Consider the following 16,938-nt stretch of genomic DNA (forward strand, 5'->3'; position numbering starts at 1 on the left):
GGCATGTGGGATCTTCCCGGACCGGGGCACGAACCCGTGTCCCCTGCATGGGCAGGCGGACTCTCAACCACTGCGCCACCAGGGAAGCCCAAAAGTAATTTCTTTTAATGTTCAGTATCACAAATAATGTATGTCGAGTGTAGCCCCCGAAGCTGACAAATAAATGAAAAACACAAGGGGCATGTAAAAGACACAAAGTAGACAGCAGAGTAAGTATGAAGACTGTATAAAACAAAGCACTGGCATTTGGGGCAAAGGGTCAGCCCGTTATCAGTTCTGGTGTACCTTTTGGGGGAGCGGCAGGTTCCTTCTTAGGCACAGGAACTGGCTTTTTCTCCTCTGGCACAGGTTTCTTGGGAACTTCAGGAACTTTAAAGACACCATTGTTGAAACAATTGAGAACTCTAATCTCCTTGTGAGACATTTAAGATTACATTAAAGCATAAATCCTCAGTAAGAGTGTAAGAATTTAGGAAGTAATTTAATATCAAGCATGTAACTTGTGATGAAAATACACGCTAAATACATCAATACCATACAGACATTACATATATTACATGAAGTGGACAAAGACCCAATCAACATGGTCTGGAGTCTAAAGTATTACTGACATTTGTGTAACATATTACCACAAGTTAATGAAATCAACATACACAGAATTAAAATATATTACAAATGGTTTACAGATACTATCTCATTAACACACAGAGCCAATAGAAAAAGGTACAAGAAGACAGACATTTAGAAAGTTTTTTCAAAAATATGATTCTACCTTTGGCTGGTAGGGGCTCCACCTTTTTAGGAAGGTGGGGAACAGGGACTACTTCTTCTGAGACTGGTTTCTTGGGTGGCTCAGGGACTTTAAAAAAAAATGGGTCGATTTTGAGAAACTGTGCATTTTGACAAGGCATATGTTGTTGCAAGACTTAAAGAGTAGACATTCTGGTTTTATACCAATTGAATGCAAGAAAATGTCGAGTTAATCAAGGATTAAGGGCAATGAACTAGTGGCTAATTAGAAAATGTGACTGTTACTCATTTTTAACTGAAGGAACCTCCACTTTCCTAGGAACAGGTAGGAGCACCACTTCCTCAGAGATGCCAGTGCCTGTTCCTCAGACACCAGTTTTAGAAACTTTACTTTTATAAAGCTGCAGCATTAGAACAACTGCATTCAATTATCTTAAATAATTTTTGTATCCTAAATGTTTAACAATTTGACTGGGTGTAGGAGAGGGTCGGTGGAGGGAGGGGAGCCCTAATTTGTAGCCACTGCCAGTTTCCAAGTTCCAGCCTCTGTGGTGGTGCAAATACATGCATCCTGGCTACCAACGATGATGTCATTGTCTCGGAGTTGGGAAGGGATGAGAAGTAGCACATAACTATCCAGTATTTCCACAACACAGAGGCAATCAACATAACCTCAGAAACATAGATAATAGTAAAATAGGAAAATAGTAATGAGTTTTGAGCATTTATTACCATAGTTTTAAATATAACTTATTTAATTTTATATAATTTAATTTTTAATCATGGAGGCGTTAAATACTGAGTAGAAAAATTCCTGAAAATTTAACCATCAGCTCTGGTGAGTGGGTATGAGCTGGCTCCAGGACACTGTATTTCTTTTCTTAATAGATCTAATTAATTAATTAATTAATTAATTTTTGGCTGTGTTGGGTCTTCGTTGCTGCACGCGGGCTTTCTCTAGTTGCAGCGAGCAGGGGCTACTCTTCGTTGCAGTGCGCGGGCTTCTCATTGTGGTGGCTTCTCCTGTTGCAGAGCACGGGCTCTAGGTGCATGGGCTCAGGAGTTGTGGCTCACGGGCTTAGTTGCTCAGCCGCACGTGGGATCTTCCTGGACCAGGGCTTGAACCCGTGTCCCCTGCACTGGCAGGCGGATGCTTAACCACTGCGCCACCAGGGAAGCCCCCAGGACACTATTTCTTTTTCTAAACAGCTGGCCACTAGATTGTAAGCTCCATGAAGCAGGGAACAGAGCCTCCAGGAATTGCCATTCCTTTCTCCAATACCCTCCTCATGGTCTTCTCATCTCCCTATGATGTCATCTGCACATAGTGGCTACAGATCTGTGGACTGTGACTAAATTTATTATTTAATATTAACATATTCAGATATTTACTTTGGAACTTTTGAAAGATTTTAAACTTAGAATAAATCACTAATACCTTTAGGTGGAGGCTCAATCTTTTTGGAAACAGCGACGTGAATTTTCTCTTCGGTAACAGTTTTCTTTTGTACCTCAGGGACTTTAAAAAATGTACATTTTAGTTCCTGGTATGCCATACTGTGGGTGGTATTGCAATTTACAAAGAATGTTGAAATACAAATTAAAACAGACAAATGTGAAATGAAAAGATGACAAAGATTCACAAGGAGACAGAGATATCTACATAATCACAAATTAGAAACGAAGAGGGATAAAAATCCATCTGAAGCCCTTCCATTTGAGCCCCATATTCAAATTTGCCTTATACCTGTGACTGACACCTCCTCCTCCTCTGTGTGAGAAGCAAAGAACATCTTTTCTTCTGAAATAACCATCTTCTTTGTATGTACAGCAGGTACTTTAAAGAGAGTATTTCACATTAGTATTTCTTTTTCCAGTTCAAGACATCAGATCAAATACATGGCTTGTTTAGACACAGAATGAGTGGGTTAATATGATAGCTTGACAACAAATTCAGTATTGACAAGAAAACAAATCACGTTTTGATCTATAGGGACAAACAATCCATGCAGCCTTTATCAAACATTATTAAATGGGAATCAAATAGACACAACTTCTTCACACGTGATGTGGTGCTTTCCCAAATCCATTAGGGTTTATTCATATAAATGAGGGGATGAGGAATATTATATGGAATGGAATGCATGGCACAGTAAAGTTAGAAGACTACTGATTAAACACAAATCCTTCTTTAATTAAAAAAAATTATGTAATTTTAAAGTGATACTAAAAACAAAGATAATGTTATTATTTACTTAAGTTATATAAATGTGCAACATAAAATGTATATGATATATATAATATGTCTTTATTTTGGTGATTTCAGATTTGTGAGTTGTTCAGTAATATATGTATACATATTCATACACATAAATAAAAATGTTTAAAACTTGTAGCTGAAAGACAAAGATGTATACCTTTCACTTCAATAACTTCTTCCTGCACTGGAGTCCGAGAAGGTTTTTGTGGAACAATCTTCTTTGAAACTTCGGGTACTTAAAAATATGTACAAATATATTTGTATTGTGAAGAATACTGCTTTGCACAAAATTTTAAAATATCTTAGTTTAGATGACTATATAAATAACTAACATGTGACTATATATCAGTAAACAATTACTTGTGTACATGGTACTAGAAATGTTTTAAATGATAATACCTTTGGTGACTTGAACTTCTTCCATTCTTCGAGAAGTCTTTTCAATTTTTTCAACTACGGGCTTCTTTACAACTGCAAGCATTTTAAAAAAATTGCAGTACTTTTAGAATTTCTATTAAAATAGACTCTCTCTTTTTCTCTCATTTTTTAAAGAGAGACAAGTTTGTTGCACTGAACTTTAAGTACAAGCTTCTGTACTTCAAGTATTTTGGTTATTTTTTATTTTATATTTACCACAACAATCTTTTTATCATCATTTTACGTTTGAATTAAATGAAGTAGGTAGATATTCTTAGAAAAAATATCACTGATACAATGAAGCTTCCAGAAGAAGTTGTGCCTATTGGATTGAACTGGTGATTCATACATTTTTGCCCAGCAAGCCATGATAATGACGTCGATGATGTGATCTATTTAAATAATTCCAATTACATACCTTTAGGAGGTGGTACTTCTTTCTTTTCCGGTACTTTTGCTGGAATTTTCCTCTCACGTGATTCTTTAACAAAAACACAGTAATAAGGGGTGCTTGAATAGGTTAAGTTCTAATAGATTGTATCAATTGGCAAATGATATAAGTTAAGAATCATATACAACTGTGTAAATTATTGTATTTGGCATCTTTATTGCTAACAGGCTTACTCATGCTGGATTTAGAAGCAGGATCAAGCAGAGATGCAGTGAGGCAGTGAAACTAAAATTTGAACCTCTGCATTAGAAAAGAGCACTTGGAATTCAGTCTTAGTAATACGATTAAATGATTCAACTTACAATATCAAAGCATGAAAGTAACTCTGCAGAAAATGATGCTTTTAAAGATTCTAAAGATTTCTAACTTTAAAAAATGGAAATGGTCATTTCATCTATTTCATATCCATTGCAAATCAGGTTAATAACCTTGAAAATATAAAGAACTGAGCAAAAAATGAGGAAAAGAGAAAAAAGTCACCCAATTAATACATACCTTCATAAGCCTCCTTTTGAACTTGGATGACTTCTCTTTCTTGGTAAGTCTCCTCCCACTCTTCCTCACCTTCCTCATAACCTTCTTCCCTTTCGTAGTATTCTTGCCCTTCTTCAAAATCTTCTTCCCACTCCTCATGAACTTCCCTTTTAGCTTCTACCTGGGTCTCTTCATAGTCTTCATCTGGTTCCTCATAGTAAGGTTCTTCATATGGCTCCGTGTATGGTTCTACCTCTAGTTCGTCATAAGGTTCTTCCAAAGATTCTATGTAAACTTTCTCCTCCTCGTAGACCGCTTGCTTCTTCTCATACACAGCTTCTTTTTCTTTCTGAACCTCTTTCTTTCTGGTTATGGTCATTATTTTCACTTCTTCAGCCTTGGAGGATACATCAATCATTTCAGGAGCTAAAATAAATTAATTAATTAATTTAAAAAGATAATATTAGCATGTCAATTATATCCATACAATTACTTCACGAAATGAAAGTCTATGTAGTCAAGCAATATCAGTATCTGAGATCTCAGCCTTATATTGATCATTTACGTTCTCTTTGTGTTGGTTCTGTTTAAATTTTTGTTGATTATGGAACACAGTCAGGAGGGTCAAGAGACACTCTACTCTTAACCTGAGGATTTTTCTGGTGTGAACAAAATGGCATTCAGTAAATATTATCAAATGAACACATCTTCCATTGTTTCATGGGAGCTCCAGTTTGCAAAACCCTTAGTTTTTTTTTCCCCATGGAATATCTTAATATTTGATCATTTTGTGGAATTTATTTTTAATATTTCTGCAGTTACTTAAATTCCAAACTATTCTTTCAAAAACAGTACTAATATTAAAGCTATATTTTTGACTATCAAATATAACTTTTTAGTCAGTTTGATAAAGACAATATTTAAAATCATGTAAGCAAATCAATTAGTTGCTTTCATATGACAACTTTAAAAATATTAAGGCTAACATTATTCATATGATCCTTAACATTTGTGTTAGCTACAGTTGAAACAATAAGGGATCCCCTCCCTTTCTAGCCCTCACCACTTCTTTCCCTGAGTCCACTGCACTGAGGCTGCATAAACATTTGCCTGGGTTTTTCTTTCCTGGAATTCGACCAGTATGAAGTAGCCATCATTTCCACTGCTAATTTTACTGTAGCAGAGGAGATTCTACAACTTTATAGTAAGTTGGAAGCCTGATACATAAAATAAGAATACAACGCAGAGATGCAAATCTCAGAAATAAATAGAATAAAATATTTCATTTACCTTCTGCTGGAATTAAGACAGTAGGAGGTGGGGGCTTCTTGGCAACCTCTGGAACTTTGAAAACATAAAATACATGTTTATCTTTAGACTATAAGTTTTTTAATGCTTACTAATCCTGTATACCCTTGTTAGCCATTTGTATGATCTGTGACTACTACCCATATATCAAATGCTTTTATAAGATCCAAATTTAGCTCACCAGAAATTCTACGCAATGCCGTGTTAACAAAAACGCAGGAAGGCTGAAATTTTATTCTAGTTTATGTTGATTTAAAATAATTTAAATTAACATGAAACATAAAGAGAATATTCAGTATGTCTGATGCTAAAAATAATGCATGTTTAATTTTTTCAGTGATTAACAATAAAGTTTGGGAAATAGCCAAGCTTTTTTGAGATTCTTCTTATTCTATAACATCTCACAAATGACCACAAAAAAAAAGTCTCAGCGATTCGTGCCCTATGCTCCTGGATTCTCCTTTTTTTAGGAGGTTGCTGTACTTTAATCTTAGCCAGATGGATAAAACTATTTGCTTAAATTTAGTTATCCCATCTTCTTCCTAAAAATTTTCCAGGATATAATAAAAATTTAAAGTAGCTAAATTGATCCCCCTGCAAAAAGTTTTTTTTTTCCCCCTGCAAGTATTGACATTTAGCTCAGGTGAACCAGGAAGGGTGCTGAGTTGGGCTGGAGTGGCCACTTAAAATTAGTGCCAGCCCTTGACCTTCTGTTGGTGTGACTTGATCAAGACCAGCTGTTGGACCAGAGGGCAGTGCCTTCTTTAAATCACTATCCAGAGATAATGAGAACTCTCTGGTGTTGCCATTGGGTGCCATGGGTAGACATAGGTACAGGAGGATAGGGGAGGAAAAAAAGGGGAAAAGAAAGAAAGTTGAGAGAGAAAGTGAGGACTGAATCAAAGAAGAGGGTGAGGGTGAGTAAAGGAAGAGGTACCATTTTGTGAATTCACACTCTTAACCTTCCTCTATCCTCCACTATTTGGCATTTAAATTTTTTAACCAAGAGAAAAGCAGTAAGACTGAATTTTGATTAATTATAATACCTTTGGGCGGTGGTGCCTCTTCTTTGGGCTTTGTGACAACTTTTTTAGCATCTTTCTTCACAGCTTTTTTGGTCACTAAAAAATGAGATGTCAGATGTAAATTTTACTAAAATATTTTCATGAAACTGAGAGGTTTATTGAAATTTTTTAAAAAAATTTGTTTTATTTATTTATTTTTGGCTGTGTTGGGTCTTCATTGCTGTGCAAAGCCTTTCTCTAGTTGTGGTGCTCGGGCTTTTTCTTGCGGTGGCTTCTCTTATTGAGGAGCATGGGCTCTAGGCCCGTGGGCTCAGTAGTTGTGGTGCACGGGCATAATTGCTCCGCAGTATGTGGGATCTTCCCAGACCAGGGATTGAACCCATGTCCCCTGCATTGGCAGGCAGATTCTTAACCACTGCACCACAAGGGAAGTCCTGAAATATACATATTTTTTAATATGTTTTGATGGTAACAAGAGATTCTGCACATTATTGCAAGATATCTGTTTCAGAAAGATCTTGGACTAGAAAGCAGAACAATTTTTTTGGAGGGAGATAGAATATGAAGGGTGATCTTACATCTTCACTGATTTTATGCCTGCTTAAAGTTTTCAAACATCTAGAGTAGACCCAAGTGATATCATAAATAGAAGAGGTACACCTTTTCATCTTCATTTCACTTAGGTAAGAACACTTTATATTTTTCAGGAGAAAGAATAACAAGTGAATTAGTAAAATTAAAGTCCCACCTATGCTATATTGTGGAAGTCTTCTTTTGTCATTGCTGACATTATACCTTGATCCTGGCCCCTGATCGTAACTTGATTATGGCTCCTAGTATTCATGAATAAATAACACTTTTGAATTTTTAAAATATGATTTAATTTCTCAAGTTTCCCAGTGGGCATTCAAACTTAAGTCATGTTGACAATAACACTCAAATCATAAATCATTCATTAAGATAAATTATTATTCCTGACAACAAATATAAGTGGAGATCTATTTTATGATTTTTTTTTTTTTTTTTTTTTTTTTTTTTGGTATGCGGGCCTCCCTCTGCCGTGGCCTCTCCCGTTGTGGGGCACAGGCTCCGGACGCGCAGGCCCAGCGGCCACGGCCCACGGGCCCAGCCGCTCCGCGGCACGCGGGATCCTCCCAGACCGGGGCGGAAACCCGGCTCCCCTGCATCGGCAGGCGGACGCGCAACCACTGCGCCACCAGTGAAGCCCCCTATGAATTTTGATTCTTATTCATTTTTGCTATCATAAGTAGGTGAAATACAGTTAATTATGTTCATATAAATTATAAAAATGCTTTTCTTTGTTATTGAGATTGTAGTAGTCATAAAACTGGAAGTGTTTTTTGTTTTTGTTTTTAACTGAATTTCCCCTGAGGCTGGCTGAAAACTAGCTCAAGCTTTTGACACCAATTGTAGTAGATATTAGGGAACTAGCATGTCAAACCATGGAAACTACTACAGTAATGGTGGCTTGGCTTTGGAAAAATGTGACTTTGACATGCAGAATTTTTTCCTGATGATGCTGGGAGAATTCTGACAGCAATTCTGAACTCCCCAGAACTCTACAAAGTCCCAGGCAGCCTGTTGACTGATGAGTTGAGCAGTTTGGGGGCACAAATAGTACAATTTATCTACTGAAATATTTGAGAAGGACAATTTCCTGGCACACTCATGAGTTTATTGGAGAGCTCTTTCCTTAGCTTAAAAAAATATACAAAATATCAAAGATATTCTAAATCATATTTTTATAACAAAATAGTGAATTTTAGCGTAGTTAACAGTGTAATTGGGAAAAAACACAATCTATAATTTTAAATCTGACTATACACTAGTATTTTTTATTTCTATAAGCTTCACTAGAATTTGACTGTATTATTTTATTGCTTTATGTAGTAGTTAGGAAAATATGAAATGTGAAATCAGTTTGCCATTAATGCTTAAGTGATTCCTTTAAAATAAAATATTTTAATATTAAGCATCATATTTTTTTTTCTGATGATTTTCAGACTTTTAGGCACATGTCTTACATATTTAGTTAATACTTTAGAGCATATAATTTACATTTTGAAAGGCAATTCAAACTGCTGACCACTAGAGGGCCAACATGTTGCATAAAACGACATTTTCCAGGTCTGTAATAGTTCTATATTTTGACATTTAGGTAGATAACATATAATACCTTCAATACGTTTTGCTGGTGGTTTCTTTTCTTCAGGTGATGGTAGCAACAGGGGGATGGGAGGAACCGCCGTAGGAGGAATTTCTGAAGAAAATAAATGCCATCATAAGTAACATAGTTTGGTTTCTTATTTTGTGTGAAATATGATGAAAAGTCTCATGCATTTCTTTCAGTACTTCAAAGGTGTTATAGCAGCAATTCAACAATCAGAACAAACAAAATTAGAATCTATTTATAATTGTAACTACTCTTTTGCTTTGATTTTTAACTACACAGTGAAGAATATGATGAGAAAGAATTTGTTCTTGCTGTATGCTATGGTTTGGCATTGGTAACTTCCTTGTGGTAGGATACTGCAGCTTCAAGCCCAGGGGTCATGGTGCTGGATCTTACCTTCTGGTGGTACTGCTCTGATAGGCATGGTTGGAATTGGAACTCTGGAGTCAGGAATATCTGAAAAGGGACATTTAATAATGATAGGCACCGAGAGACTGAAAACACAGATATTTATTAGACAACTAAGATGTGTTTGACTGTCAGGCATTTCCAACAGCAGAATTTAACATACAGAAACAAAGATATTAAGATTCTTTTGTAGGCAGCCACACATGCAAATTTATTCCCTGTGAAAATTTGTTCTACGGCCAAACTTGACCCTAGATATCAGCTGAATGTGACCTCATTATCTCTAATTTCCCAAACTCACAAAGCCTAACATTGGTATTATTTTACTGAAAATAATTTTACTGAATAATATTTTACTGAAAAAAATAATATTTTTAGACATGTTAGTTTGGCTTCTATCATTTACAAAATTACACTGAATGTATTGTAAGGATTGAGTCTTTTTTTTTTCTTTTTTTTTAACTTACCAGGAGGCTTCATCTCAAGTTTGATTTCTGCAAAAGAAAAAAAAATGATATTTTTTAAAATTTAGAATTGTCTTGGCAGGCTACTTTGTTTCCAAGATTGCACTGTGATTTGAATGGGGTGTTTTCTGACCTTTGGTTGTTAAGTACAGCTCTGCTGTGCTTCTTGCTTCACCTCTGGGCTCCAGTCGAGCAATTACTGAATAGACACCTGAGGAAAAAATCATGAAACGTTTGCTTTCTGATATGTTTGTAAATAATGCTTCTTTATTTAAATATAGTATTTATTTATATTTCTCTTTCCTAAAAGAAGTAATCTAGATAGAACTACAGAGTATAAGCGTAAACTAGAGTGAAATAAATAAAACAGGCAAAGTTGAAATTATATAGTCACAGGGACACTGTCAATTAAGTTACCTTCGTCATCTGGGGTCACATTGTGGATGGTCATATAATGGCAGCGACCGTCATTCCTGAAGTTGTATTTCTGGCTCTCAGTCAGTTCTGTTGGTCCTTTGTACCACGTTACAATGGCATCATCGAAGGACACTTCGCACTCGAAGGTGGCAGACTGATGCTCACTCACCACAATGTTCTGTATGCGCTTCGTAAACTGAATTGGTTCAGCTGTTTTAAGTACAAAAAGAGTTCAAATTTAGATTGTTTGGGGAGGAATTTCTTTCACTGTGCTTTCCCCACAGATGTTTAAAGCCTCTTATCTTTTTATCCGATTGGAAAATAGCAGAAAAAGGCTGAAAAGATAAAACAAGAAGAAAGTGCACTTCTTTGCATCAGTAACAAAAAATTATCCCAATACTTAAGTGTATTCCTACAGGATCAACGTGGGAAAGTTTAAAGAAATCCCTGAAAGTCCTTACAATATTTACACGAAGGCAATAGTCAAGGGTGCTTATAACCCAAAAATAAAATTTAAGCTTTAAAAATGTTAGTGAAATGGGGGCTTCAAAATAAAGGGAACATAAACTTAAATTTTTACTGTATACTTCTCATTCCCCTTTGAAATTCTTTCTTTCCTCTGTAAAATAATTCTGCTATTCAGGATCTAGAATTGTTTATTTTTTGGCTTGTATAACTTTCCCTGTTAAAATAATTTCAAACTCAGTAGGAAATCTGCACTTCTAAATTTCAAAGGATTCATTTCGAAGAGTTCTGAAACCTGCTTTGCAAGCACCCGTGGGCAGGCATGAAGTCCACCCACTGGGAATGGCAGGGTATGTAGCAAGAGAATAGGCTGGCATGGAGGTCCTTCTGCAAAATTTTATCTGGAAGGCTAGAATTCAACGTACAGCAGTATCATGAATAGCTTAGATGTCATATGTACTCTGGTGAGCTTTTCTTTGAAGGATCATATAAAAGGAGACAATTATTTAAAAAATGATAAGTGGTTTCAACTGGATCCTTTAAATGAAAAACGATTTAAAATTTCTGAACTTTAAAATACAACCAGGCCTTGATATCCACTGTAAAGCAAGTCAGAGATGTTGAAATGCTTATGTAAATTAGTCACATAGTTATTTCAACAGCTATAAATGGCAACGCCTGGAAGTAGAGCCCATGATTAGAGCCAAATGTTGCTGAATACAGTCTAAAGGTGTAGGTCTTTAGGAAATAAATATTGTTGCTCCTAAGTCCTAGGATTCCACTTCATTTCAGAGATTCAGAGGTTGGAATATGATCTTCCTATGAAATAATTATTTTTGAAAAATAGCTGCTAATCACACATCACATATGTTGTTAATTTTATCTATAAAGTTCCATACAGATAGAGTCAAATTGATTCCTGTAAACAAAATGTCAGCTCCTAGCCAAGATCCTCAAGATACATAGCCATGAAATCTGGTCCTTTCTAAGATTTATTTCTAGAATTCAAAATCATGGATGTGAGAATTATGGCATTTAATAGAATTGTAAAAAATTACTGAATTTAGCATAATTATGAAATTTAACAGAAATAGTGTTAGAAAGCCAAGTCATGGTTTAGACTGAAATCTACTTCAGGTCAAAAAGAACTATGCAACAGAATCGGCACTTATGTGAATACTTCTGTTTTGATTTCAAATGGATTTTGAGATGTGAGCGAATGCTATGAGTATGTGTGTTGGGAAATGAGACCACATAAGCGCTTTAAGATACATGTGATGGCAGGGTTGCAGGGGTCCTGAACAACATTTGCCACTGACCAATGCTGTGATGACCCTAGGCGCAGTCTTTCACCCACCTTCAATTCCGAGCTCTGCTGAAGTTTCAAGGTCTTCGTATTTGCAGGTGTACTGACCCTGGTCCTCTGCTCGAACATCTGCAATGGTCAGCTTGTGGACTTTGTGCTCCACTTCTGTTTTATATCTACCTTGGGGTTTAAGGATTCTGCCATTTCTGAACCAGTCGGATTTTACATTTGGCACAGAAAACTGGCAAGTCATGGTACAAGTCTGGCCTTCTTTCAAAGTAACATCCTGAAGATGCCGTTCCCAGGCGGGCTCTGTGGGTATGATACAATATACATTTTGTATGATATCACATGTGATATACTCAGTAGTAAATTCATCTCACAAGTTTTAAAAAAATAATAAAACTCTTTTTCCTTACCAATTACAGTTAGTTTAGCGCTAGCGATGTGTGGACCACACACCAATCTATAATTGCCCTGATCTTTAAGTTGACAGTTTTTGACTCTGAGTGTATGTTGATCACCATCAATGCTTATTTCAAATTTATCACTGGGTTCCAGTTTTTCAGTCCCTTTGTACCATGAAAGCTTGATTTCTGGATAATTAATCTTAATGTCAATTTCAAACACAGCATCATTATCTTTCAAAACTGTCTGATTTTCAATGTCCTTGATCAAAGTGACAGGCTAGGAGAATAAAGAATTAAAATGCATTAGTCATTCCTTCCCTTGTAATTCCCAATAATAATTTGTTCATTTTGTGATCAGCATAATTCATTTTACCTCTGTCTGTGACAGCCTTTGCTGAATAAATGATACAAGTTCCTCAAATTCCTTTTCTTCCTTCTCTGACTTCTCTATTTCCTCTATTTCCTAGGGAGGAAAAAAGCATAAGTATTACATATGGAATAAAATTTGAATTAGAGGACGAATGATTATATTTAACTTCCATTTTTAATGCTACTTAGGTTATATTAACTGATCTTATACAACTGTAGGGTTCTGGAAACTCAAAAGGCGTATGTTAGATGTTTCAAGTGTGAATTTTTAAAGATGATACTATATACAAGAGATCATACCAATCTATGTGTCTCTTCTACTTGACTTTGCTTTAGCATTTCAAATGCTTGAAGAAGACCCCGGAAGTCAGTGATTCCATACATGCGGGCATATTTTTCATATTCTTTTGGATCAATATTTTTGAGAAGTTCCATGATATCAATTTCCTCTTCTTCCCCAGCTCCTTTCTTTAAGGCTGGAGTCCTAAGTGAAATAAGAAATAAACATGAATCACCTGTCTTCTACTTATTTTGAATTGTCTATCATCATTCAAAGATTATAAATGTAATAAAATTTTTTTCACAAAGGAATAGTTTTGTGTCCTTTATTTAAGAACTACTAATTTTACCATGTTAACTGTGAAACAAACAAAATTGTGGGTTTGGAGGTGGAGTGGATTAAGATCAGACTATAGTCACAAAGTATGGAAATTTGATCAAAGAGTTTAGGAAAGGATAACAAAAATATTTTTGTAAGCTTTACAACAAAAGAGGCTAATGAAAGAAATATAAGGAAAAATAATAGCAGCCATGGAAAGCATCAATAAAGAATACATATATCATGAGGAAAATATGTAGAAATTAAATGTTGATTAATTGATTAACAGTGATGTTGAAACATAATTGGTTTTGAAATTATTGGCAATTATGGAAAATGTTTAAAATGGTTGATCTAGAAAGCCATTCAGAGCAAGAGAAATTACACATAGAAACAAAAATTTCATGCCTAGACACACAGGTTTCTCTACAGGCCATTTCCTTTGTTCAAAATTTTAATAAAAATTCACCTCATTCTCAAAATTTTCTCAAGATTATTCAGAAACTGATGTTAATGCACCACTAACTTCCACTCAAATACTGTGTATTTGCTTAGCTGTTTCTGTTGAAATGTCTACATGCTAATGTTCTTTCACAGTCTGAATCTTGGAGGGGATGGTCCATGAATGGAACATTACCGTGCATGGTATTTTATTGAACTTACTTTTTCAGCATTGCTCTAAGATCTCCTTCAATTTTCTCTTGTTGCTTCCTTTCATCCACCTGTAGATTAACATTACTTTCAATTTCACCATGCTTGTTAAATGCGACACATCGGTATAATCCAGAATCAGTTTTTGTGGTGCCTCTGATCTCCAGCTTTGCTTCATCGCCTTTCTGGTGGATAAAAATTCGACCTCCTTGGTTCAATTGTCTCCATTTCCCTTTTGTCCACTTAACATCTGGAACTGGATCACCTCCAACTTTCGCAATGAATGTTGCAGTGGTTTCTAAGGAACAATGAAAACAAATCGATAAAAATTTAATTTTCCAAAACCAGTTTTTCTGAAATGAAATCAGCAATAAAATGTACAAGATAGATGAAGATGTAATTTTCATGAAGTACTTACTTTCTACAACTCTCATACTCTGAGGTTCTGATATGAAGAAGAGTTTTCCATCTACTGCTGCTTTCTTAGCTGCTGGGATGGCAGCTGGTTTGTCTAAAAAAACACGTTTACATGTTTTTTTAAAAATCACAATTACCTTCAAATTGTAATAAATAATTTCCTTTGAAAAACAGGCTTTAAGAATTTGGCAATGTCACAAATATTACATATTCTACATGAGAGTGGATTATAGAAGACAAAGCAGTTTCATAGACATTTATAACTAGTTGTAGCTATTACATGCAGATTGAACTGCAATCACATTAATAGCATCAAGTTTTATATTTCTCAACTTGGTTTTATTATATAGATTTCCTTTAGGGATATGATATCAGGCTACCTTATGTCACGGTATTATAGGATCATTTTTGGAACTCTACTTACTTACATCCTTTTGGATATGGTGAAAAAAAGGTCAAGAAGTGTGATGGTGAACTTGGGGTACTTTCAGAAAATTTGTGTGGAAATTATTGTCACTAAATTACCTAAAATTTCAATTATAATAAGGAGACTATAAATCGCAAATGAGCAGTAACTGATAATTCTAAAAATCTAATTCCATTCTTACTTAAATTGTAATAAGCAAATAAGCAAATAAACACAAGCAGTTGACTTAATCCAAATAATAGTTTTGAGGTGTCTGTACCTTTAACGGTCACTTTTGATTTGCAAGTGTCACTTCCAGCCACGTTTGAAGCTTTACACACATAATCTCCCGCATCTGCTTTAGCCACATCCTTGAGTTCCAGCACAGCAGTCCCATTAGCAAAGCTGAAGTTGCATCTGTCTGAGGGCTTTATTTCCCTGCCAGCCTTCAACCACTGGATCCTGATCGGTTCTGATCCCTGGACGTGGCAGCTAAGCTGCACGAATTCTCCTTCACTAACTGTTACTGGAGTAGGGTGCTGATCAAACACAGGTGGCTTCTTAGGTGCTAGAATTAGAAAGGGATTTTCATGAGGAACATAAAAACAAAAAAATATTAAACTCCAGAAAAGAAACAAGTTTTGCCTCTAACAGGTAGCACTGGTTGCTATGATAGAACTGAATCATGTGCCTTTGTCTCTGAAAGCAATAGTTACATGTGTTGGATTTTATAAATAGAAAAAGGTTTAAAAACAAGCAAAGAACAGATGTCATGCTACCCATGAATTACCCAAGCATCTGTGTTTTGCAAACATTAGGCACTGCAAACACTGCACTGGCCGTTCCTATAAATTTTGATGTCATATAGCACACTGTTGATTCTCTCAAACCTGCATGCAGCTGTATTTTCACTGAACCCTAAAAACGAAGGGCCTATTGGAGAACTCTGCTCATGATATACAATGTTTGCTACCCTCTGGGAAAGAAAGCCAACATTTGAGTAACCATGAGCCCACATGTTAATATGTGATTTTCTCTTATGATCATCTTTAGCTATTATATGCAGCTACAGTAGCATTTAAAATCCAACCTTTGCCCAAAGGAATGAGGCATTGAAACTCACTGCTCAACTGAAAACCAGTGAAGAAGATATCAGTAACATGATGGGAAGGCCATGTATAGCTTGGTGTTATGTAATGATTTTACTGAATGGTTCTGAGACCTACATATAAGGAAAATAAGCAATATTCATGATTGCAAAGATGAAAACTTCTGATATCTATTCATTTCTAAACTCTATGGATAAAAAGCCTCAGAATTCCATAGAAAGTATTTATCTACTCAATGTAAAACCATCATGAATGTAAAAAAGCCACTGCTAAGCACACATTCTTCATTTAACTAAATGTTTTTAAAATCAAACGCATTTAAGTACTATTGAGTGATGAAATTAGAATTATAAAAAGTGAACTCAATGATATTAGCTTATTAGTAATATTAATCTATTGATGATATTAACCTACTGTCTGCACCCTGACATGGCCAGCTAGATCATCAGAGTTGGTAATTAACTCCCAGCTGTTCAAAGAAGTTAGACTGTAAAGTGATTTTTATGAACTGCCTCATAATTATATGGATGAAACAAATGGGACCTAATGAAACTTAAAAGCTTTTGCACAGCAAAGGAAACCATAAACAAGACGAAAAGACAACCCTCAGAATGGGAGAAAATATCTGCAAATGAAGCAACTGACAAAGGAAGCAACTCCAAAATTTACAAGCAGCTCATGCAGCTCAATATCAAAAAAACAAACAATCCAATCCAAAAATGGGCAGAAGACCTAAATAGACATTTCTCCAAAGACGATATACTGATTGCCAACAAACACATAAAAGGATACCCAACATCACTAATCATTAGAGAAAGCAAATCAAAACTACAATGAGGTATCACCTCACAGCAGTCAGAATGGCCATCATCAAAAAATCTACAAACGATAAATGCTGGAGGGGGTGTGGAGAAAAGGGAACCCTCTTGCACTGTTGGTGGGAATGTAAATTGATACAGCCACTATGGAGAACAGGATGGAGGTTCCTTAAAAAACTAAAAATAGAACTACCATACGACCCAGCAATCCCACTACTGGG

The 16,938-nt window shown here is 35.6% G+C and overlaps 1 protein-coding gene across 1 annotated transcript in view; it reads right to left on the bottom strand.

Moving 5' to 3' along the window:
* TTN (titin) overlaps positions 1-16,938 on the bottom strand; it is a 282,592-nt gene that overhangs the window by 162,061 nt on the left and 103,593 nt on the right. The window contains exons 96-117 of the mRNA XM_055088819.1: positions 15,071-15,358; positions 14,386-14,478; positions 13,980-14,265; positions 13,019-13,202; positions 12,723-12,812; positions 12,359-12,626; positions 11,991-12,251; positions 10,169-10,378; positions 9,885-9,962; positions 9,755-9,781; positions 9,276-9,335; positions 8,883-8,966; positions 6,707-6,781; positions 5,643-5,696; positions 4,374-4,778; positions 3,846-3,908; positions 3,410-3,481; positions 3,168-3,245; positions 2,498-2,587; positions 2,189-2,269; positions 773-859; positions 286-369 (exon numbers count right to left, since the gene is read on the bottom strand). Coding sequence (XP_054944794.1) covers positions 286-369; positions 773-859; positions 2,189-2,269; positions 2,498-2,587; positions 3,168-3,245; positions 3,410-3,481; positions 3,846-3,908; positions 4,374-4,778; positions 5,643-5,696; positions 6,707-6,781; positions 8,883-8,966; positions 9,276-9,335; positions 9,755-9,781; positions 9,885-9,962; positions 10,169-10,378; positions 11,991-12,251; positions 12,359-12,626; positions 12,723-12,812; positions 13,019-13,202; positions 13,980-14,265; positions 14,386-14,478; positions 15,071-15,358 — 3,018 coding nt within the window. The remainder of the gene's footprint in view (positions 1-285; positions 370-772; positions 860-2,188; positions 2,270-2,497; positions 2,588-3,167; positions 3,246-3,409; positions 3,482-3,845; positions 3,909-4,373; positions 4,779-5,642; positions 5,697-6,706; positions 6,782-8,882; positions 8,967-9,275; positions 9,336-9,754; positions 9,782-9,884; positions 9,963-10,168; positions 10,379-11,990; positions 12,252-12,358; positions 12,627-12,722; positions 12,813-13,018; positions 13,203-13,979; positions 14,266-14,385; positions 14,479-15,070; positions 15,359-16,938) is intronic.

This window comes from Physeter macrocephalus, chromosome 2, assembly GCF_002837175.3.
Source record: "Physeter macrocephalus isolate SW-GA chromosome 2, ASM283717v5, whole genome shotgun sequence".
Taxonomy (NCBI): Eukaryota; Metazoa; Chordata; class Mammalia; order Artiodactyla; family Physeteridae; genus Physeter; species Physeter macrocephalus.